This window comes from Syngnathus scovelli, chromosome 1, assembly GCF_024217435.2.
Source record: "Syngnathus scovelli strain Florida chromosome 1, RoL_Ssco_1.2, whole genome shotgun sequence".
Classification (NCBI taxonomy): domain Eukaryota; kingdom Metazoa; phylum Chordata; class Actinopteri; order Syngnathiformes; family Syngnathidae; genus Syngnathus; species Syngnathus scovelli.
The window spans coordinates 4,049,754-4,072,652 of NC_090847.1; the positions used below are offsets into that span (position 1 = coordinate 4,049,754).

Sequence of the window (22,899 nt, forward strand, 5' to 3'; positions counted from 1 at the left end):
TATGGGTCCACTGTTAAAGTGGAATGAATATAACACACAAATAAAGGTTGGACAAAATGTGCTTTTCTCTTTCATATTGCTTTTTACTGTAAAACATTGCTTTCACCATTAAATCTACTGTTGTCCACCATTCCAATACATAGTAAGGTTTTTTTCTACAAACATGGTGATAACAGACATTGCCAACATTGTTTTAAAGCTTACGTATCAAGTTTATAAATTATTCCAATTTAAGTTTTACTCACCCCTCCGTGAGTCGTCACCTTATCGTGGTGGAGGGGTTTGCGTGCCCCTATGATCCTAGGAGCCATGTTGTCTGGGGCTTCATGCCCCTGGTAGGGTCACCCATGGAAAAGGGTCCAAGGTAAGGGACCAGACAAAGCATGGCTCAGAAGATCCCTTATGATGAATAAAATATATGGACCTCGTTTTCCCTCGCCCGGACGCGGGTCACCAGGGCCCCCCTCTGGAGCCAGGTGGGGCTCGAAGGCGAGAGCCTGGTGGCTGGGCCTTCGCCCATGGGGCACAGCCCGAAAAGATAATGTGGGTCCCCCTTCCCATGAGCTCAGCACCTGGAGGAGGGGCCAAAGGGGTCGGGTGCAAAGCGAGCTGGGCGGCGGCCAAAGGCAGGGACCTTGGCGGTCCAATCCTCGGCTGCAGAAGCTGGCTCTTGGCTGGAAAGGAGCCCGAGCTGGTGTGTGAGGCAGAGAAATTCCGACTAGACATAGTCGGACTTGCCTCCACACTTATTTTGGGCTCTGGTACAAGCCCTTTCGAGAGGGTCTGAACTCTCTTCCACGCTGGAGTTGCCCACGGTGAGAGGCGTCAAGCAAGTGTGGGCATACTTATTGCCCCCGGCTGGGCGTCTGCACATTGGTGTTCACCCCAGTGAACGAGAGGGTAGCCTCCCTCCGCCTTCGGGCGGGGGAACGGTTCCTGCCTGTTGTTTGTGCCTATGCACCGAACAGCAACTCAGAGTACCCACCCTTTTTGGGGTCCTTAGAAGAAGTGCTGAAGAGCGCTCCTTCTGAGGACTCTATCGTTCTCCTGGGTGACTTCAATGCTCACGTGGGCAATGACAGTGAGACCTGGAAGGGCGTGATTGGGAAGAACGGCCACCCCGATCTGAATCCGAGCGGTGTTCTATTATTGGACTTCTGTGCTCGACACGGATTGTCAATAATGAACACCATGTTCAAACATAAGGTTGTCCATGTGTGCACTTGGCCCCAGGACACCCTAGACTGCAGTTTGATGATTGACTTTTGACTAGCCGTGTCATCGGATTATCGGCCGCATGTTTTGGGCACTCGGGTGAAGAGAGGGGCGGAGCTGTCAACTGAACACCACCTGGTGGTGGGTTGGCTCCGATGGTGGGGGAAGATGCCGGTCCAACCTGGCAGACCCAAACGCTCTGTGAGGGTCTGCTGGGAACGTTTAGCAGAATCCCCTGTCAGGATGAGCTTCAACTCCCACCTCCGGCAAAGCTTTTCCCACATCCCGGGGGAGGCGGGGGACATTGCCTCTATTGTTGAGGCAGCCGACCAGAGCTATGGCTGTTAGGTGGTCGGTGCCTGTCGTGGCGGCAACCCCCGAACCCGCTGGTAGACACCAGCGGTAAGGGATGCTGTCAAGCTGAAGGAGTCCTATCAGGCCGTTTTTGCCTGTGTGACTCCGGAGGCAGCTGACAGGTAGCGGATGGCCAAGCAGAACGCAGCTTCGGCAGTTGCTGCGGCAAAAACCCGGGCGTGGGAGGAGTTTGACGAGGCCATGGAGAATGATTTCCGGACGGCTTCAAGGAAATTCTGGTCCACCATCCGGCATCTCAGGAGGGGGAAGCAGTTGCACCGTCAACACTGTTTACAGTGGAGATAGCGTGCTGCTGACCTTATCTCGGGAAGTCGTGAGTCGGTGGGGAGAGTATTTCGAAGACCTCCTCAATTCCACCGACAAGCCTTCCATTGTGGAAGGAGGGCCTGGACACTGTGAGGTGGACTCCCATCTCTGGGGTTGAAGTCACCGAGGTAGTTAAAAAAAAACTCCTCAGGGGCAAGGCCCCAGGGGTGGATGAGATCCGCCCAGAGTTTTTAAAGGCTCTGGTTGTTGTGGGGCTGTCCTGGTTGACACGCCTCTGCAACATTGCGTGGACATCGGGGACAGTACCTCTAAATTCGCAGACTGTGGTGGTGGTTCCCCTCTTTAAGAAGGGGGACCGAAGGGTGTGTTCCAACTACAGAGGAATTACACTCCTCAGCCTCCTTAGTAAGGTCTATTCAGGGGTGCTAGAGAGGAGGATCCGTCGGGAGGTCAAACCTCGCATTCAGGAGGAGCATTGTGGCTTTTGTCCTGGCCATGGAACAGTGGACCATCTCTACACACTCGTCAGGATCCTCAAGGGGGCATGGGAGTTCGCTCAACCAGTCCACATGTTTTGTGGACTTGGAGAAGGCGTTCGACCGTGTCCCTCGGGAAGTTCTGTGGAGGGTGCTTCAGGGGTGCGGGGTGCTGAGCCAATTGATAAGGGCGGTTCGGTCCCTGTATCACCGATGTCAGAGTTTCGTCCGCATTTCCGGCAGTAAGTCGCATTCGTTCCCAGTGAGGGTTGGACTCCGCCAAGGCTGCCCTTTGTCACCGATTCTGTTCATAACTTTTTTGGACAGAATTCATAGGCGCAGCCGAGGCGTTTGTTAGGTAACAGCGTTGAGGGTTTCCGGTTTGGGGAACTCAGCATCATGTCTCTGCTTTTTGCAGACGACGTGGTGCTGTTGGCTTCTTCAAGCCGTGACCTCCAGCTCTCACCGGAGCGGTTCACAGCCAAGTGTGAAGCAGTCGGGATGAGGGTCAGCACCTCCAAATCCGAGTCCATGGTCCTCGGTCGGAAAAGGGTGGAATGCCCTCTCTGGAGCAGAGATGAGATCCTGCCCCAATTGGAGGAGTTCAAGTCTCAAGGGATCTCGTTCACGAGTGAGGGCAGAATGGAGCGCGAGATTGACAGGCGCATCGGTGCAGTGTCGGCAGTAATGCGGACCCTGTACCAGTCTGTCATGGTGAAGAGAGAGCTGAGCCAAAAGGCAAAGCTCTCAATATACCATTTGACCTATGCTCCTACCCTCACCTATGGTCACAAGCTATGGGTCGTGACCGAAAGAACGAGATCCAGGATACAAGTGGCCGAAATGAGTTTCCTCCACAGGGTGTCTGGCCTCTCCCTTAGAGATAAGGTGAGAAACTCGGTCATCCGGGAGAGACTAAGAGTAGAGACACTTCTCCTCCACGTTGAGAGGAGCCAGATGAGGTGGCTCGGGCATCTCATCAGGATGCTTCCTGGATGCCTCCCTGGGGAGGTGTTCCGGGCGTGTCCCACCGGTAAGAGACCCCGTGGACGAGCCAGGACGCGCTGGAGAGACTGTCTCTCAGCTGGCCTGGAAACGTCTTGGGATCCCCGGAATGAGCTGGATGAAGTGGCTGGGGAGAGGGAAGTCTGGGAGTCCCTCCTAAAGCTGCTGCCCCTGTGACCCGACCCCGGATAAACGGAAGAAGATGGATGGATGGATGGATAAATGGATGGATAAATGGATGGATAGATGAAAGAATTAGTTATCTTATAGGTACTAAAAGTTGAAGAAAATTGCTAAAAGCATGGGGAAGTTAGTGCTTACATCTTGACTTTGGAAGTGGGGGAGATGTTCTTCAGGCACCGTCAGCCGTCCTTTATGTCAACAACGCCGCGCGTGAGCAGCTGACGTCAGCCTCATGGGTCAGTTGCGACTTACATATATTGTAGCGTTAACAAAGTACAAGGGAAGACGTGGGTTTGGTAAACAGTTCAACGAGCCAACAACTATGAATTGTAACGATAAAAACATATAGAAGTTAATACACGAAATAAAATAGATATCAAATAACTATAACAAAAATAAAACATTTTTACAAACTTCTGCGTCACTCCTAATCATTAAATCCTTCAAACTCTTCGTCCTCCGTGTCACTTTCAAAGAAAGCCGTGACTGATGCCAGTAGTACTTGGGGCTCTTTGTCATCCCGTGATTGAATCTTTGTCATTTATGTAAACAACCGCCGCGCCGCGCCACTGACGTCACTTGAAATTCAAATTACGGTAATCCCTTGCTACATCACGGTTCTCCAAACTTTCTTTCTGCTGTTCCTTTACTGTTTTCGGCTGCATATTTTACAACATGAAATTTGTAACCTGCAGAATATGAGTTTCTTTTTGGTGCCATTTTTGTTAAGCCCTTCCCAGTTGATGAGTCACGGCCAACAGTGAAATTTAGAGCGCACTCATCCAGTTTCGTCTGAAAATAACATTTTTTTTTTGGCTCTAGTTTTTTGTTTTGTTTATTTGGTGGTTTCATCAAAGTCAAAGTCTGCTGTATTTTCAATTTCTTCATATGCCAAGACACACAAAGAGATCGAAATTACGTTCCCACTATCCCACGATGACAAGATGTAGTACATAATATGCATACAAGTAAACAACACAAAAAATAAAAAACAAGAAGGCACAAACAATGAATAAATAAGAATGATGAATAAATAATAAATAAACAAATAACAATAAATATAAGAGGAGCAAAAATGGAGCAAGTGTGCATACAGCAGACAGTGGACTTGGATATGACGCTTTAAAGCAAACCTGGGCATTGTATGGCCCCCGGGCCGCATACAGCCCTTTGATTGACTCTGACCGGCCCGCGTAACATTAATTGGAAATTACAAAATAAACATATTTTCTTATTTTACCTGATGCATGGACTGAAGCTGCATGTCTTTTATTTTGAAGTTGTTTTTTATTTATGTACATGATGACGCAAAACGTGATTGGCGTGATTTGATCGTTGTCACGAGCAAGTCATAAGACGACTTTAGCCCTCAGAAATGTCTGCTCATGCTAAAAAAAGAAAGGTAGATGCCGAATGCAGGGTTTTCAAAAAATTGGACTGCAAAGTATTTATTTGCTGAAGTGAGAGGTAAAGCCGTGGGTTTAGTTTGCGGGGAGCAGATCGCCGTGTTTAAGACTACAATTTGAGTCGGCATTACGAGACGAAACACGGGGAGAAATACAAGAACGTGACTGATGCTGAAAAGGCGCGGACATCGGAAGCTTTGCTAGCTAAACTGTAAAAGCAGCAAGGTTTCACACATCCAGGGATGCAGCAACCAAGACCAGCTTTGTGATAGCTCACAAAATCGCTAAAACCAGTAAGCCATTCTCGGAGGGGGAATTTATCAAAGAGTGCTTGGTGGACTCTGGAGCTTTAATATGCCCTGAAAAAAAAGAAGAATTTGAGAAAGTCCCGCTCTCCAGGCGAACCGTGACGAGAAGGGTCGAGGATATATCGTGCAATCTGGAGCTTCTGCTGCAACGTGAAGTGGAAAATTTTGACTTTTTCTCCTTGGCTTTGGATGAAAGCTATGATGTCCGTGACACAGCCCAGTTACTTGTATTTGTCCGCGGGATAACGCCGGACTTCAAGATTACGGAGGAGCTGGCAGCAATGCGGTCGATGAAAGGAACAACTACAAGGAGTGATCTCTTCATGGAGGTGAATGCGTGCATGGACACACTGGGACTGAAATGGGACAGACTGGCAGGTGTCACAACAGACGGTTGTCCAAATCTTACAGGGAAAAATGTGGGACTTTTAAAACGTATGCAGGATAAAGTGGCTGAAGTCGACACAGATCAGGAATTAATATTTTTGCATTGTATTATACACCAACATATGTTGTGCAAGTCAGTGCTAAAAATGAACCATGTTATTAATGTTACTAACGTAGTAAACTTCATCAGGGCACGGGCATTGAATCACAGACAGTTTGTCGCACTTTTGGAGGACCATGAGTCTCAGCATAGTGACATCAGCTACCACACACCTGTCAGATGGCTCAGCCTGGGCAAAGTGCTAAAAAAAGTTTGGGACCTGAAAACAGAGATTCGAGAGTTTTGTGAGATGAAAGGCAAAAACATCCCAGAGCTCTCAGATGAGGACTGGATGGCAGATTTTGCATTTCCTGTTGATGTGACCGCACTGATGAATGACCTGAATACCAAACTGCAAGGCAGGGGCCTTTTTGTTCATGAAATGCACACCCTGGTGAAGGCTTGCATGAAAAAGATGCTGTTTCTTTCAAGCCAACTGGAGAGCAACAATCTCACTCATGCAAACCCTGAAAGAAGTCACATCATCAGCCGATCACCTCCGCAGGTACTCATCCATGTTAGGAGCATTGCATTCTGAGTTTTCAAGGAGATTTGAAGATCTCAGAACAATCGAGGATGAAATGCACATGAATTCCTCTCCCTTTACCTGCAGTGTGGATAATGCACCCAGTGATGTTCAGCTGGAACTCATTGACCTGCAGTCTGATGCAGTACTGGCGGAAATCTTTAAATCAGAATCTCTGCTGGATTTCTACTCTTCTCTCAAGGAGGAGAACTTTCCAAACATGAAGAGACATGCTCAGAAGATGTTGGTTCTCTTTGGCTCTACCTACAAATGTGAACAAACATTTTCAATGATGAAGTTCATGAAACCCAGGTACAGATCATCTCTCACTGACGATCATCCGTCAGCTGTGCTTCGCATCTCCACCTCAGACATTCAACCTGATTTTGATGCACTCGTTAAAGCCCAGCAGAGACTAGATTTCTCTCACCGAACAAGAAAAAATAACTTAAAAATGTAAAAAGTTTTAAATGGTTGAGATGTGCATGATTTCAATTGTATTGTGGTTATTTTTATTTGCATGTTTAGCGTGTTTTTATGATGCCGTTTTAGTGATTAATTGCCTTTTCCATTGTTTTGTGAAATTCGCTTGAATAAATTACATGTTTTTGGAAGGCAACCTCATGTTTTCATTGCTTAATTATAACATATACTCTTACCAGTTTGTCAAAACAATGCTATTTACTGTTTTTTACAAAGAAGTACAGTTAATATTATGCAGAATTGAGATCATTCTTTTGGCCGGCCCTCCACAATATTTTGTTTCTCATGTGGCCCCATGGAAAAAAATAATTGCCCACCCCTGCTTTAAAGTGTTAATTGCTTTATTTGATTTTTTCTCTCTATTTTTCATGTTTTGAGTATGTTCAAGATAAAGATATAAAAGCATGTGAAGTGATCAACTATACTAAAAATAACATGTGAAGTGGTCAACTATACGTGTAAGTGATGTGTTAATGATCAAGTAAAAATTTGTGAAAAAAAACATATATAAGTCGTTCCTGAGTATAGGTCGCCCCCACACCCAAACTATGAAAAGAAACGCGACTTATAGTCCGAAAATTACGGTAGTTATCTTGTAGTTAGTAAAAGTTGAATGAAATTACTAAAAGCATGGGGAAGTTAGTGTTTACATCTCGACTTTGGAAGTGAAGGAGACGTTTTTCAGGCACTGTCAGCCCATCCCGAGGGGGGATTCAGAATTTATAGTTAGGATCAAGCATTACAAAAACTTACCGAGTCAAATTTTGACACTTGCTGCTGTACCCCTGCGTAGTTGTAGTAGTTGGATTTGGTGTGTCATCTGATGTCATCTGAATTGCTGCGTGAGGGGTACACGCAGGGTCTCAGCAACATTATGTTGCTCAATCGTTGACGTCCTGCCTTAGGAATAGACATTACTGTGTCTGGAATTTTAAGTTTAATTATGTGAGTAATGGAGTCAGTCACTCTTCAAGGTGCAAGAGCCAGTAGACCATGGTGTAGTGGAATGGCTACGTCTTAACAGGCTCAATGCAGTTAGCAAGCCGCTTATGTCTAATACTAAACACGCTAGCAGGCTTGTTACTGCCCACGCTTATGTCTGCCACATCTACGGTTAAAAAACGGTTCCTAACTGTTCCTCTCTCAGGAACAACCTCTGCATGAGAAGTGTGTAAGTCAGACATGCCCAAAGTCCAGCCCACGGGCCAAATTCGGCCCGTGTCTTAAATTAGACCGGCCTGAAGCATCGTGTCATAAAATCAATATGTTGTAATATTCACACGTGTGAGCTCATGATCGGCGTGAGCGCGTTCTCCTCTATCCCTTCCCAGTTCACACACAGGTGTCTGTTTGCAATATCATCAGTGACACACTTTTTTTTATTCAAATATCCCCACACCAAAGACTAAAGCGACACTAAGAGAGACGCTGCCAGTGCCGCTACACAGGGTGTTAGGTTCAAAATCAGCAAAAGGATCAGCAGACAAAACCAGTGAGGCAGAATATTGAGTCTTTTCTCGCGAGGAGTGCATCCAGACTTACAGCAATCCGAATACACTAAAGGTCTGTTTACACTCCTCACTCTTTTTATTTAGAATGCCCTACCTACAATGTGAGACTAGCCCCTGATAGGTGGGGGGGAAAGCGTGGGCTTTGTCTCATGAGAGAAGAAACGAGATTCTATGTGAAACTAGAAGTCGCAAACAGGATGCCATGAGAAACGAAAAGAGTACAAGGACAAAATGCTATGTGAAACAAAGAAGTCATGTGAAAAGAGTGCAAAGACAAAATGACATGTGCAGACATCGACAAAATAGATTGAGCTATCAACAACTTTCTTGGATTCCAGAGGTGTAGAAGGTCAGGAAGCTCCAGACAGCATCGTTTGACTTGTTGTGGACTGGTGGACGTCTGCAAAGCGAAACAGCAAGCATTCTGTGCAATAACTTTATTAATAAGTACTCATTAGGGAACGCATGATAACATATATATACAATTTATCTAACACAGGGAAATAACCCACAGACTACTGATGAGAGCTCTGTCTACTTACTAACTCTACAAACACTACTGTGCGTCTGCGCCGCCCACTCACAGTGATTGCAAACAACAAAAAGACTATGAATTATTATTTTGTGATTGTAAAGTATTTTGTTGTGTATAAAGTTAAAATTCAAGATTCAAGAATTTTTATTCGCCATGTTTGAGCGTGCCAAACAAGGAATTTGACTTCGGTACATCACAGCGTCTGTTCAACATTTAGGTGACAAACAACACTCAGGACGTGTGAAAAATGGCAAATATTCTCAAACATCCCCTGATCTTAAAGTCCCAGGAGGGCAAGGAATAAAATAAATAAAATAAAATAAAATAAAATAAAAAAGATAAAACGTAGAATGATTTAATTTGGCATGATACAATCTGACCTGTTTACTGTAGTCGAAACACCAATATCAATATCTTCTTATTATTACAATAATAAAACAGACATGTAATGCAATTGACAAGAGTTTCATTTGCAATATCAACCTATTTTCAGACAGCACAGGATATCGTAACATACCGTATTTATTCTAATTATCGCCCATATGCTAATAATCGCCCAATGTGTGTTAGCGATGACATAAATAAAAAACATTGATACCTCTAATTATCGCCCATGCTGCTAAAAATTCCCCCCAAAACTTACATTTTCCTCCGCGTCCGCATGCCGACGTCATTGCGCAAGTTTAAATATGACTGATTTGACAGCACGTCAAATGTCCCTTTTAAATTGTTTTTCTCCATAAACTATGATACAATTACACTCGTCACTCCACTACAATTTCCTCACACACTTACGTTATCGGGGCGTGCACTCGAACAAGACGATCGCGATAACATGACGTGCGCAACATGTGATGTGCGACGTTAACGTGTCGCATCGATGGAGCGTCAATTGACGCCACCCAGCTGTTAGAGGTAGATCAAAACAGCCGCTGTTCTAGTGTTAAGAACACCAGTGAGATGCAGGTATTGCATACTACGTAAGGAAAATATACATATCGGCTATTTCAGTGCCCCTTGGCGATTGGACAAAAAGTGTTCTCTATTAATCGCCCCGTTGGACATAAACCTTCTCTAATTATCGCTCTGGGTGATAATTAGAATAAATACGGTATTTACAAGTTAATTTACAATGGTAATGGTTCGAGGAATGTCAATCCGAAAGGTTGGCCCTGTTGGATTTGGTCCACACTTTGGGAGGTGCGCTATCCGCGCCTCACGGCAAAAGCCAGAGTCTAACCTGTTATCCAATTCACTCACTGCGTGTTTGTTTTCTTTCTTCAGTTTTAGGAAAAGAACAAGACACCGAAACAAAAATTAGACTTACACAGGTTGGTTGAGTTCAGTCAAAATTCCTGTTAAGAAAGCTCTGTTTTCAGGAAAATTACAATACAGTGCTGGGCTTTTCACGCGACAATGCTCAAGAGCAGAAAGTCCCCATTCAAAAAGCAATGTTCAAGGTTCTATGGTCAACATATATTCAGTTGCACATGCCAGTGTGGGCCGAGTTTGAAGGGTAATGAGTCCAGGGAGTGGGGCAAGTTCGCAGGAGGGTTTGATTCCATGGGAGTGGGTGCTGGTTCGGTGAGAGCTGGTTCCGTGGGGGTGGGTGCTGATTATGGACGATTCGGTGCGTGTGGGGGCTGTTGTTTTCCATCCCGTCTTTCGGCCTTAGCGATCACCTTTGACCGGGTTCTTGGCTGTTTTTCTCCTGCCGCTCTCACTCTAGCACCTCTGCTGGTTTTATCTTCAAGTGTCCTTCCTGTAAACAATTTCCTCCATTCTTGCACATACCGTAATTTCCGGACTATAAGTCGCGTTTTTTTTCATAGTTTGGGTGGGGGGGCGACTTATACTCAGGAGCGACTTATATATGTTTTTTTTTCACAAATGTTTACTTGATCATTAAGACATCACTTACAAGTATAGTTGACCACTTCCCATGTTATTTTTAGTATAGTTGATCACTTCACATGCTTTTATATCTTTATCTTGAACATATTCAAAACATAAAAAATAGAGAAAACATCAAATAAAGCAATTAACACTTTAAAGCACCATATCCAAGTCCACTGTCTGCTGTATGTACACTTGCTCCATTTTTGCTCCTCTTATATTTATTATTATTATTTATTATTATTTGTTTATTTATCATTTATTCAACATTCTTATTTATTCATTGTTTGTGCCTTCTTGGTTTTTTTTGTGTTGCTTGTATGCATATGTGTACTATCTCACCGAGGGATAGTGGAAACGTAATTTCAATCTCTTTGTGTGTCTTAGTATATAAAAAAATAATCGACGATAAAGCAGACTTTGACTTTGATAAAACAACCCAAAAAAAATTATATTTTCAGACGAAACTGGATGAGGGCGCTCTAAATTTCACCGTTGGCCGTGACTCATCAACTGGGTGGGCTTAAAAAAAATGACACCAAAAAGAAACTCATATTTTGCAGGTTACAAACTTCAAGTTGTAAAATATGCAGCTGAAAACAGTAATCGAGCAGCAGAAAGAAAGTTTGGAGAACCGTGATGTACCAATGGATTACTATTTCAAGCTACGTCAGTAGCGCGGCGCGGCGGTTGTTTACATACAAACGTGCCCACATAAGGACTACCGGCATCATTAGCGGTCATCATTTCTAAGTGACACGGAGGACAAAGAGTTTGAAGAAATTAAGGATTCGGAGTGACATAGAAGGTTTGAAAAAATATTATGGCTTTTACGCACGCCCGGTCCTACTCTACTGAGTCGGGGGCCGGCGCTCGGCCGAGTGGCTGTCCGCGAACGGTGCGCGGGGCTCGGACATGGCCATTACGCACGCCCGGTCTGTCTGGAAGTCCATGCCGCCACACGCTTGGAAGTTTTTTTTGTTTAATAAAGAGCCGTTTACCAAACCCACGTCTATCCTTGTACTTTGTTAACGCTACAATATAGTTATATAGTAGATCTGTGGAATAAAGACGAGGCTGACGTCAGGGCGCACGCGCGGCGATGTTGACAAAGGGCGAGGAATTTGATCGATGGATTTAATGGAATTAAAGTGCACGGATGGTTTGATAATATTATTGGCTTGTATTATAGTTATTTGAAATATAGTTTATCTATCATTATATGAGCCTGTGGAATATTTTGAAGTGCAAGCGCCCTCAGCCGTGCGCACCCATTGTTGACAAAGAACGATCGATGGATTTAATGAATTGGAGTGACACCGATGGTTTTATAAACATGTTATTCATGTAATAGTTGTCCTTAATCACTCTATAATTTACGTCAGGCCCGTTCTCAGCTCTTTGTTTGTGTTTGTCACGTTAGCATACCTATCGTTTAGCCTGTTGTTGCTATTTAATGAATTGGAGTGACACCGATGGTTTTATAAACATGTTATTCATGTAATAGTTGTCCTTAATCACTCTATATGTTACGTCAGGCCCGTTCTCAGCTCTTTGTTTGAGTTTGTCACGTTAGCATACCTATCGTTTAGCCTGTTGTTGCTATTTAAAGAATTGGAGTGACACCGATGGTTTTATAAACATGTTATTCATGTAATAGTTGTCCTTAATCACTCTATATGTTACGTCAGGCCCGTTCTCAGCTCTTTGTTTGTGTTTCTCACGTTAGCATACCTATCGTTTAGCCTATTGTTGCTATCGTTTAGCCTGTTGTTGCTCGTTCAGGACTGTTTTTGGTGTGGGATTTTGTCGAATAAATTGCCCCCAAAATGCGACTTATACTCCGGAGCGACTTATATATGTTTTTTTTCACTTTTTGGGGCATTTTATGGCTGGTGCGACTTATACTCCGGAGCGATTTATAGTCCGGAAAATACGGTACATCCACTTCACCTTTTCGTTCGGAATTATGTGTAGTTTTGGGTATGACATCATCAGTTTGTAAATGTTCCCTGACTATGCAAAGTTCTTACTTAACACTTAACATGCATTTGGTTGCTTGTTCTTTTGACATTCCATGTACTTACTTACTTTGTCATATTTTTAGTTTAATCATGCTTCCAACCATATCTTTTCATTGTTAGGCCAAACGTTTCCCTCTGTCCAGAACATTCAGTAGTAATCCAAAGATGGCGTCTAGCATTAGCCAACATCATCAAGCGTCACATTAAACATTAATCAAAACATAAGATATAATCAAGTACTGAACATTCTTAGACGCCTTTGGCAGAGTCCGTGATTTAGAAAAACATCAGGCATGCATTAAGGGTCATTAAGCTATTCAAACAATATATCAAAAAACATTTCTTATTTCTAAGGGCACAGAAATACATATCAGACCATGAAGGTATAAAAGCCTTTGTCAATACCACATATCAAAAATGTCTAGTTATGTCTTTATTGATTTTGGTGTGTAGGTATAAAAATTATATGCTTAAAATGTTTCTTTGATTGATTTAATAGTGAATATACTTGTCTGCTTATGTATTGTACAAACCGGATTTGGTTGAAGTTGGGAAATACTGTAAAACTTAAATAAAAACAAAATACAACGATTTGAAAATCCTTCAACCCATATTCAATTGAATCCACTACAAAGACAACATATTTAATGGTCAAGCTGATAAACTTAATTGTTTTTTGCCAAATAATGAACTTAGAATTTCATGGCTGCAACACATCCAGTAGAAGTTGGAAAAGGTGAAATACTGAGAAAGCTGAGAAAAGCTCATCAAACACCTATTTGGAACATCCCACATGTGATCAGGCTAATTGGAAACAGGTGGGTACCATGATTGGGTATAAAAGGAGCCTCCCCAAACATGCTCAGTCATTCACAAGTAAGGATGGGACGAGGTTCACCACTTTGTCCACAACTGCGTGAGAAAATACCGTATTGGCCCGAAAATAAAACGGCCCCGCTTATAAGACGACCCCTCTTTTTCAAGACTCAAGTTTGAAAAAATACTTTTTGAACACCAAATTTAATTTTTATACAGAAAATAATTACATCTGAAACAAATGATTATAACAATATATTTGAGAGAAAAAGCATGTTATTTTGCCTCATTCAAATCATGTGAAAACTGTCTATCACATCTTAATATCTGAAATTTTAAATATGTAAACTAAAGTGCAATCACATTTGTAAATGAATGGCTTCTGGTTTTTTGAAATGTAGATAAACCAATCTACTGTGATAAAACAACATTTCAATAACTGCATTAACCATTAAAGTGAAGTCTAACTGTAACTAGTCTTGAAACAAATCTGAATAAGGAAAAACATTGCAATAAAATAATGCAAACTCCTACCGCTATTGTTGGGGAGCCTGAGGACCTTATAGGGAGTCGGCTCGGATATTTATGCTCATTTCGCCCCCGGGTGTAGGTCAGAACACAGGAGGGAAGACGTGGTTCAGTTTTGATTGCTTTACTGAATTATTGGCAAAAATTAATAATAAATAACCAGAAATGAAATACTCCGGAGCGCGCCGGAGCGTTCAAGCAAACAGCGCACACACGAAGCAAACCGCGATTGGACAAACGGCACAACAGTGGACAATAGTAACAATGAAATGTATATACTCACTTTGCGTCAAAACACACACGATCACAGCAGCATACTCAGTCGATTATGAGTGCGCTGGAGCTGTTAATGAAATGGCGCACACATGAAGCAAATTGCGATCGGACAACACGATCACAGCAACATACTCAGTCGATACCAGCAACCTTTAACTTTCCGCAACGCACAAGTGAAAATGGGTATAATGTCTAGACCCCGAATATAAGACAACCCCTACTTTTTCAGTCTTATTTCAATGCAAAAGACACCATCTTATGTTCGGGCCAATACGGTAGTTGAACAGTTTAAGAACAACATTTCTCAAAGCAAAATTGCAAGGAATTTAGGGATTTCAATATCTACAGTCCATAATATCATCAAAAGGTTCAGAGAATCTGGTGAAATCACTGCACGTCAGCGCCACGGCCGGAAACCAAGACTTTGGTTGTCAACAAACCCAAACATGGCAGATGATAGCGACAGCTCCGTTTCTAGCGGCAATATTAGCATCATTTTATCATTTTATCCGATTCAGAAACATCTTTTGACGCAGAATATGATGACTCTAGCAGTTCACTTGGGCTGAGCTGAGCACATTTTCTGTATTGTGCCTCTCCCGTCACTGTGGTTAGGTTGGCATAGTAAAAAGAGTAGAGTGCCGAGTTGACCACTGCGAATGAAGAAATGAACATCTGCAGCGTTTGGTTTAGGTTTTAGGCGCATTTTTAATTTTATTTCTTAAATCGCATTTTTTCGACGAGCTGAGCACGTTTTCTGAATTGTGCCCCTCCCGTCACGCTTCGACATACTTTTCAAAGTCAAAGTCTCCTTTATTGTCAATTCCTCCGCATGTCAAGACACACAAAGAGATCGAAATTACGTTTTTCACTATCCCAGGGTGACAAGACAGCGTTCACAACGCACATACAAGTAAACAACACAGGAAAAATAAAACAAGAAGATGAACAATAAGAGTGATAGCACGCTAGCCGCTCCCGATGCACAGCAGAGTCCGGAAAGATAAGACAGAGTTCACAACGCACATACAAGTAAACAACACAGGAAAAATAAAACAAGAAGATGAACAATAAGAGTGATAGCACACTAGCCGCTCCCGATGCACAGCAGAGTCCGGAAAGATGACAGTCAACCAGGCCACTGTGAACACGAGCACACAGCAGGCACGCACTGTCCGGTTCGTGGATCCTATCAAGCGAACTCAACCCATCTTGTCATCCCGCGAACGAATGTACGCCAGGATAATGGAAGGCACGGCTAGGCGAGCTGGGTTGGCCGCAAACCTGGCCCGACGTCTCCGCGCTGGCCCCTCTTCTCTTTTTGTTTACATTCACTGAAGCTAAACGCGTACAACTTGAGACGTCATGAGACGTCACTTCCGGCTGGCGGCTCGGTGCAGTCAAACTCGTCTGTGCGGCAAATTAAAATGATATTTTTCAGAGCAACAACTTCCTTTTCGTTGTTTCGAACGTCAATTTATATTTATAAGCCCATAAGGTAACTAAAACCGATTTATACATATACCGGTGTCTCTAGCCCTTTAAGCTATAATTACGTGCCTGGTGAACAATGGCGACGAGCAGCCACAAAGTCTTGCTAGATTCTGTGTTGTGGCCAAAACTGGCAAAGGTCAACGATTTGCTGCCTACAAATAAGAAAATAATAGTCTTCTAAAAGTAAAAATACAAACACAGGAAGCAGCTGTGGAGAGCGAGAAAAGAGAAGAAAATAATGTAGATTGTCTCTCCGGCAGACGCACATTATACTATAGCAACCCAGAAGCCTCGGCGCATTTGTAGCTTACAGGTAGTGTACGCAAAGCAGCAGATAGGAAACAGAAAGCAAAAATTCAAGTCTGTATATTAATCTAAATGCTGGAGCAAAACTGATCTGAGTGGCTGTGTGTAGAAACTTATTGTAGAGTATAATGATCCCTAGTTTTTTGTGGGACATGCGTTCCAGAACCACCCACGTTCCAGAAAATCCCTGAAGTACATACGGTGTATGCATTATTTAGCAATTTAGATACCATGTATTAATATTTCTAACACATAGTCTTTCATATTGGCCGCTAGAGGGCATGGGTGTATTGTAAGTCAATTAAGTGCAGTTTACCTTGCCAAGCAATGCTAAAGGTCCAACTTCAGAATTACCACACTACACTAACCCTGGGGACATCATGCATAACAAAATCAAAGTGAGTCACAGTTGCGCATTATTTTCCTGTTGCACTGTGGTCCAGTACACAATATTAATGATTTTTAAACCCTCCCCAATACGTTCATGCTACGTAAACCTTTCGTATGCCGTTACTAACCATTCCCACACTGTTCTGTGCATGTATTGTACCTTTACAGTACATAAAAGAATAAACACATATTTTCATGCCTTGACTCCTTTTGCAATGGATGGTGCGTGTGGCCGGCTGCCACGTCCTGCACTTGAACACAGTCACGTTCGCAGTAACGCACATTGCTCAGAGGCACACCATCAGGACTCATTGCTGGTGTCCTGCGCACGTAGGAAAAACAAAAAACCTTCTGTCCTGACTCCTGGACGGCAGTGCTTTTTTCCTGTGCGCGGCAGACTACCGCGCACCCCACGCTTGTCCTCAGTGAAGCACATTGCTTAGAAGCACGCCCCACGCCATCTGCTTGTATTTAAACTCCATGTTCCCATCACTTATAAACCCGTGAAGTAGTGCATTCGCGAAAGATGATGCGCAAAGTGGTGAGGGATCACTGTATTGACAATCTCCCAGACACGGGTCACCAGGGCCCACTGGAGGCGCTCTTGAAGGTGAGCGTCTGGTGGCCGGGCCTTGATCCATGCGGCCCGGCTGAGCACAGCCCGGAAAGGCAACGTGAGTACCCCTTTCCATGGGCTCACCACCCGTCGGAGGGGCCAAAGGGGTTGGGTGCAGAGTGAGCTGGGCGGTGGCCAGAGCTGGGCGGTGGCCAAAGCTGGGCGGTGGCCAAAGCTCGGCCTTGGCGATCCGATCCCTGGCTACAGAAGCTGGCTTGAGGGACGTGGAATGTCACCTCTCTGTACAAAGGAAACAAGATAAAACTTTATTCAAGATTCAATAGTTTTTATTCGCCATGTTTGAGCGTGCCAAACAAGGAATTTGACTTCAGTAAATCACAGCCTCTGTTCAACATTTAGGTGACTAACAACAACACAGGACATGTGAAAAGTGGCAGATATTCTCAAACATCCCATGATCTTAAACTCCCAAGAGGGCAAGGAAAAACTCAAAACTCCAGCTAGGGGAAATGAGAAACCTTGAGAAGAGACCACAGATGGGAGGGTCCCTCTTCTAGGATGACCAGGCTGCAATGGATGCAGAGAGGACACATAGTACAAACAGTGTAGACAATTCAATAAAGGTGTGGAGAGCAGGATGTTATTGCACAGTAATGACTCTGAGACTCTAAGAGTGGTGTGAGTTCATCAGAGCAACAGCCTGGGGTAAGAAGCTGTCTCTGTGTCTGCTGGTTTTAGCGTACAGAGCTCTATAACGCCGTCCGGAGGGGAGTAGTTCAAACAGACTGCAACCTGGGTGAGAAGAGTCTGTAGAGATGTTACTTGCACGTTTCCTGGTCCTGGACAGGTACAAGTCTTGGATAGATGGGAGGTTGATTCCAATTATCTTTTCTGCGGTCCTTATTGATCCCACGAAGGGAACATTTGTTCATTACAGCAGACCAGCATCGGAAAAACGAGAACAGCAATATAATAAGTAACCAGAATACGCCATCAAGAGAAACTTTGTACTTGAAAAAATGTATGGATCAAATCAATCTTTAATTGCCAAGTTTTAGTATGCCAAACAAGGAATTTGACTCCGGTACATCTCGGCCTCTGTACATTTAGGTAGCTAACAACATTCAGGACAACATGTGCAGACATTTACAATTATTCTCAAAAATCCTCTGATCTTAAACTCCCAGGAGGGCAAGGAAAAACTCAAAACTCCTACTAGGGAAAATGAGAAACCTTGAGAAGAGACCACAGATGGTGGGATCTCTCTTCCAGGATGACCAGGCTGCAGTGGATGCAGAGAGGACACCTAGTACATAGTACTTATTAGTGTTATTGCACAGTAATGACTCTGAGACTCTATGAATGATGTGAGTTCATCAAAGCGACAGCCTAGGGGAAGAAGCTGTGTCTGTTGGTTTTGGCGTACAGCGCTCTGTAATGCCGTCCGGAGGGGAGTAGTTCAAACAGACTGCGACCTGGGTGAGAAGGGTCTGTAGTGATGTTACTTGCACGTTTCCTGGTCCTGGACAGGTACAAGTCCTGGATAGATGGGAGGTTGGTCCCGATTCTCTTTTCTGCAATCCTGATTGTCTGTTGCAGTCTGTGCTTGTCTTGTTTGGTGGCCGATCCAAACCAGACAGTGATAGAGGTGCAGAGGATAGACTGGATGATGGCAGTATAGAAGGTCTTCAGCAGCACCTGTGGCAGGTTGAACTTCCTGAGCTGTCTCAGGAAGTACAGCCTCTGCTGGGCCTTCTTCCGGACAGAGTCTATTTGGCTGGTCCATTTCAGGTCCTGGGAAATTGTGGATCCCGGGAACTTGAAGGTGTCTGTGGAGGGAATAGTATTACTGTGGATAGTGAGGGGTGGAAGTGGTGAAGGGTCTCTCCTGAAGTCCACTGTCATCTCCACGATCTTGAGCGGTGTCCAGGTGGTGCAGGATGTATTGCAGCCCCATGTTGACCGCATTGTCCACCGACCTGTTTGCCCGGTAGGCAGACTGCAGGGGGTCGAGCAGGGGGCCCGTGATGACCCTCAAGTTGTTCAACACTGACCTCTCGAAGGATTTCATGACTACAGATGTCAGGGCAACAGGTTCAAACCTGTGATGGCGGGCTTCTTGGCCACCGGTACGATGATGGGGCTCTTGAAGCACGAGGGCACCTCACACAGCTCCTGGGAAAGGTTGAAGATGCGTGAAAAGGTGGGTGCCCGTTGTTCAGCACAGACTTTCAGGCAGGAGGGTGACACACCGTCTGGGCCTGGTGCCTTGCTGTCCTTTTGTCTCTGAAACATCTGACACACCTCCTCGCGAATCTGAAGTGCGGGCGCGGCTGCTGTAAGATTGCGAGTAGGTGATAACGATGAAGGAGGTGTAGACAGGGGGTTGTGGGGGGAGTTGTGTGTCGATTGTGATGCAGGAGGTCCTGATGTGTGGGTGACCGTTCAAACCTGCAGTAAAACCTGTTTAGCTGGTTTGCAAGCCTTGGGTTCTCCACAGGTTGTAGCCGTGATGCTCTGCAGACCTTTACACACTTTCGAGGGATCAGGATTGGCAGAGAGGTGTCTCTCCAGGCTCTCCCCATAACACCTCTTGGCTTTCCTGATCTCTCGGTTCAGTGTGTTCCTGGTCTGCCTGAACAGGTCCCGGTCCCCACTCCTGTAAGACTCCTCCTTGACTTTGCGCAGCATCCTGAGGTTGAGTGTAAACCGAGGTTTTTCGTTGTTGTACGTGCAGAAGGTCTTAGTCTGCACACACAATTCCTCACAAAAGCTGGTGTATAATAAGACAGTATCGGTGAGTTCATGCAGGTCTGAAGTTGCAGTTTCAAAAAAAAATGGTGCAGTCAAAGCAGGCTTGGAGGTCCTGCTTTGACTCCACTGCCCACTTCCTCACAGTCCTCACCACAGGCTTAGAAGTTTTTAATCTCTGCCTATAGGTTGGGATCAGATGAACTAGACAGTGGTCCGAGAGTCCTAAAGCTGCACGTAGCGCAGAGCGGTATGCGTCCTTTATTACGGTGTAGCAGTGGTCCAGTGTCTGCGTCCCTCTGGTGTGACACGCTATGTGCCGTCTGTATTTGGGGAGCTTATATGCGAGGTTAGCCCTGTTAAAATTACCCATCATGATTAGTGAGTTTGGTATTATTTTCTACATGTCTGTTACCTGATCAGCCAGCAGCTGCGTGGCTTCGATTGCCCTTGTATGGGGTATAATTGCCCTTGCCATTACGATCAAGAAGATCTCACGTGGTGAATAAAACAGCCGGCAGTTTATCAAAAGTGTTTTCAAAAGGTAAAAGGTAAAGACCCAATGATTGTCACACACATCTGGGTGTGGCGAAATTTATCCTCTGCATTTAAGCCATCCCCTAGGGTAGCAGTGAGCAGCGGTACCGCGCTCGGGAATCCTTTGGTAATCTAACCCCGCAATTACAACCCTTGATGCTGAGTGCCAAGCAGGGAGGCACTGGCTCCCATTTTTATAGTCTTTGTATGACCCAGCCGGGGTTTGAACCCACAACCTTCCGGTCTCAGGGCTTCACTGCAGTCCTCAGACTACAGCCTTATCACCATTTTAGTGGGGTATTTCTTCGTCAGCATGGGGTTGTAAGTTGGGTGAAGCAAGATGGATTGTCTATAATAAACACCATATTCAAACTTAAGGTTGTCCGTGTGTGCACTTGGCACTAGAACATCCTAGGCCACAGTTTGACAATCGACTTTGTAGTCATGTCATTGGATTTGCGGCCGCATTTTTTTGGACACTAGGGTGAAGATAAGGGCAGAGCTTTCAAATGATCACCAACTGGTGGTATATTGGCTCCGATGGTGGGGGAGGATGTCAGTCCGACCTAGCAGACACAAATGTATTGTAAGGGAGTGTCTGGCAGAATCCCCTGTCAGAAAGAGCTTCAAGTCCCACCTCCGGTCGAGCTTTGCCTACATCCCGGGGGAGGTGGGGGACATTGAGTCTGAGTGTATGCCTCCATTGTTGATGTGGCGGACCGAAGCTGTGGTCATAAGCTGTAACCCCGTGGCTGTAACCCCGGAACCTGCTGGTGACACCAGCAGGAAGTGATGCTGTCAAGGTAAAGGAGTACTATTGGGCCGGAGGCGACCAACAAGCGTAATGCTTTGCTGAGGCAAAAACCCGGGCGTGGGCGGAATTCGACCAGGTCATAGAGAACGACATCTGGATGGCTTTGAGAAAATTCTGGTCCACCATCAGACGTCTCAGGAGTGCACCGTGCACACTGTGTACAGTCGAGATGGGGTACTGCTGACCACAATTCGGGATGTTATGAGTTGGTAGGGAGAATACTTCGAAGACCTCCTCAATTCCACCGAGATGCCATCCATTGTGGAAGCAGGGCCTGGAGGCTCTGAAGTGGACTCTCCAATCTCTGGGGTGGAAGTTACTGAGGTAGTTAAAAAACTCCTTGGTGTCAAGGCCCCAAGGGTGGATGAGATCCGATCGGATTTATTGAAGGCTCTGGATGTTGTGAACCTGTCCTTGCAGACATGCCTCTACAGCATTGCGTGGAAATCGGAGACAGCGCCTCTGGTTTGGCAGACTGGGGAGGCGGTCATCCTTTTTGAGAAGGGGGACCGGAGGGTGTATTCCCAGAGGAATCACACTCCTCAGCCTCCCTCGTAAGGTCTATTCAGGGGTGCTGGAGAGGAGGGTCCATCGGAAGCTCAAATCTCGGCTTCAGGAGAAGCAGTGTAGTTTTCTAGCCAATGGAAGAAACTTTGGGATCATGTCAGACTTGTCTCATGCTGGGTAAAATAATGTACATCAGAGTTTTTGTGCCATGGCTGTGAGGGGTCATAGAAGCCAGATCAACATAGAGCTAATGTTATGTTGGGAATGTCACTGCTTTGCAAAATATTAATTTTTGACAGCTGGCGTGATTCTCTATTTTGTTATTCAATATGTAATGATGAAGCGCAAAATATTTTTTATGTAAAAACAGTGATGCAATGTGAAAACATTTATTAGAAAATAATACTGAATCTTCATTCTGTGCTACGTACATATTTACGTATTTACTTACTCATATCTTTTTTATTTTTTTATTTCGAACATTAAAGAAATACAAGAAAAAAGTAAAATACGGAAAAAATGATAACTTCATAGCAAAATAGAAAAAAGAAAGAAAGAAAAAGAAAAAAATGACATTGCGTTAGAATTTTCCCTTTGTCGTAAAATCATATTTGTTCAAAAGGGAGTAGAAGGAAGCCCAAGCTTAGCTGGCTCTACCCCATGTGACTACATGTTTGTTTGATTCTGTCAAAATGTGTCCATAGTCAGATATAGTCTCCTCCACATTGTGTGCGGACAGTAAGCAGGTATCTTAATCAAGACTTTTTGGAGCATTGGTTTGGTAAATGGACAGTTTTGAATAGCCATCATCTTCACCTGCCACCATTGAACTGTTTTGTTGGTGGTGTAGTCAAGAGTGTAGTCAGTGAATGAATCAAAACATTACATTTCAGATAGATTCAGTGAAACTGATTGGAATCAGAATTTGTGTTACATTGTGGCGAGTGTACAAAAGAAAAATTATAGAATGTCACACCCACATGCACACACACAGACACACACATACAGACACACAGACAGATACACACACACAGGCAGTCCAAAATAAGAACATATTTTTGTCTTTGCCATGAAAAATGCTTTGCTCGATTCTATATTTTTGTTTCCCGCTTACAGGCCCAGTGCGACAAAATCAGTCTACAGCTTCAAGTGGAAGAGCTAAAACACAAATATGAACCCAAAGGTAATTGGATAGATGTAAAAAAA

The 22,899-nt window shown here is 44.5% G+C and overlaps 2 protein-coding genes across 13 annotated transcripts in view; both read left to right on the forward strand.

Moving 5' to 3' along the window:
* spdl1 (spindle apparatus coiled-coil protein 1) overlaps positions 1-22,899 on the forward strand; it is a 232,230-nt gene that overhangs the window by 138,897 nt on the left and 70,434 nt on the right. For all 12 annotated transcript variants that reach the window (XM_049740274.2, XM_049740261.2, XM_049740280.2 and 9 more), the window contains one exon: positions 22,810-22,876. In XM_049740274.2, the coding sequence (XP_049596231.1) occupies positions 22,810-22,876 (67 nt within the window). The remainder of the gene's footprint in view (positions 1-22,809; positions 22,877-22,899) is intronic.
* On the forward strand, positions 5-22,875 carry LOC137840184 (general transcription factor II-I repeat domain-containing protein 2-like). Its single transcript, XM_068650303.1, has one exon. It carries the CDS (start codon positions 5,517-5,519, stop codon positions 6,258-6,260), a length of 744 nt encoding a protein of 247 aa, XP_068506404.1. The 5' UTR covers positions 5-5,516; the 3' UTR covers positions 6,261-22,875.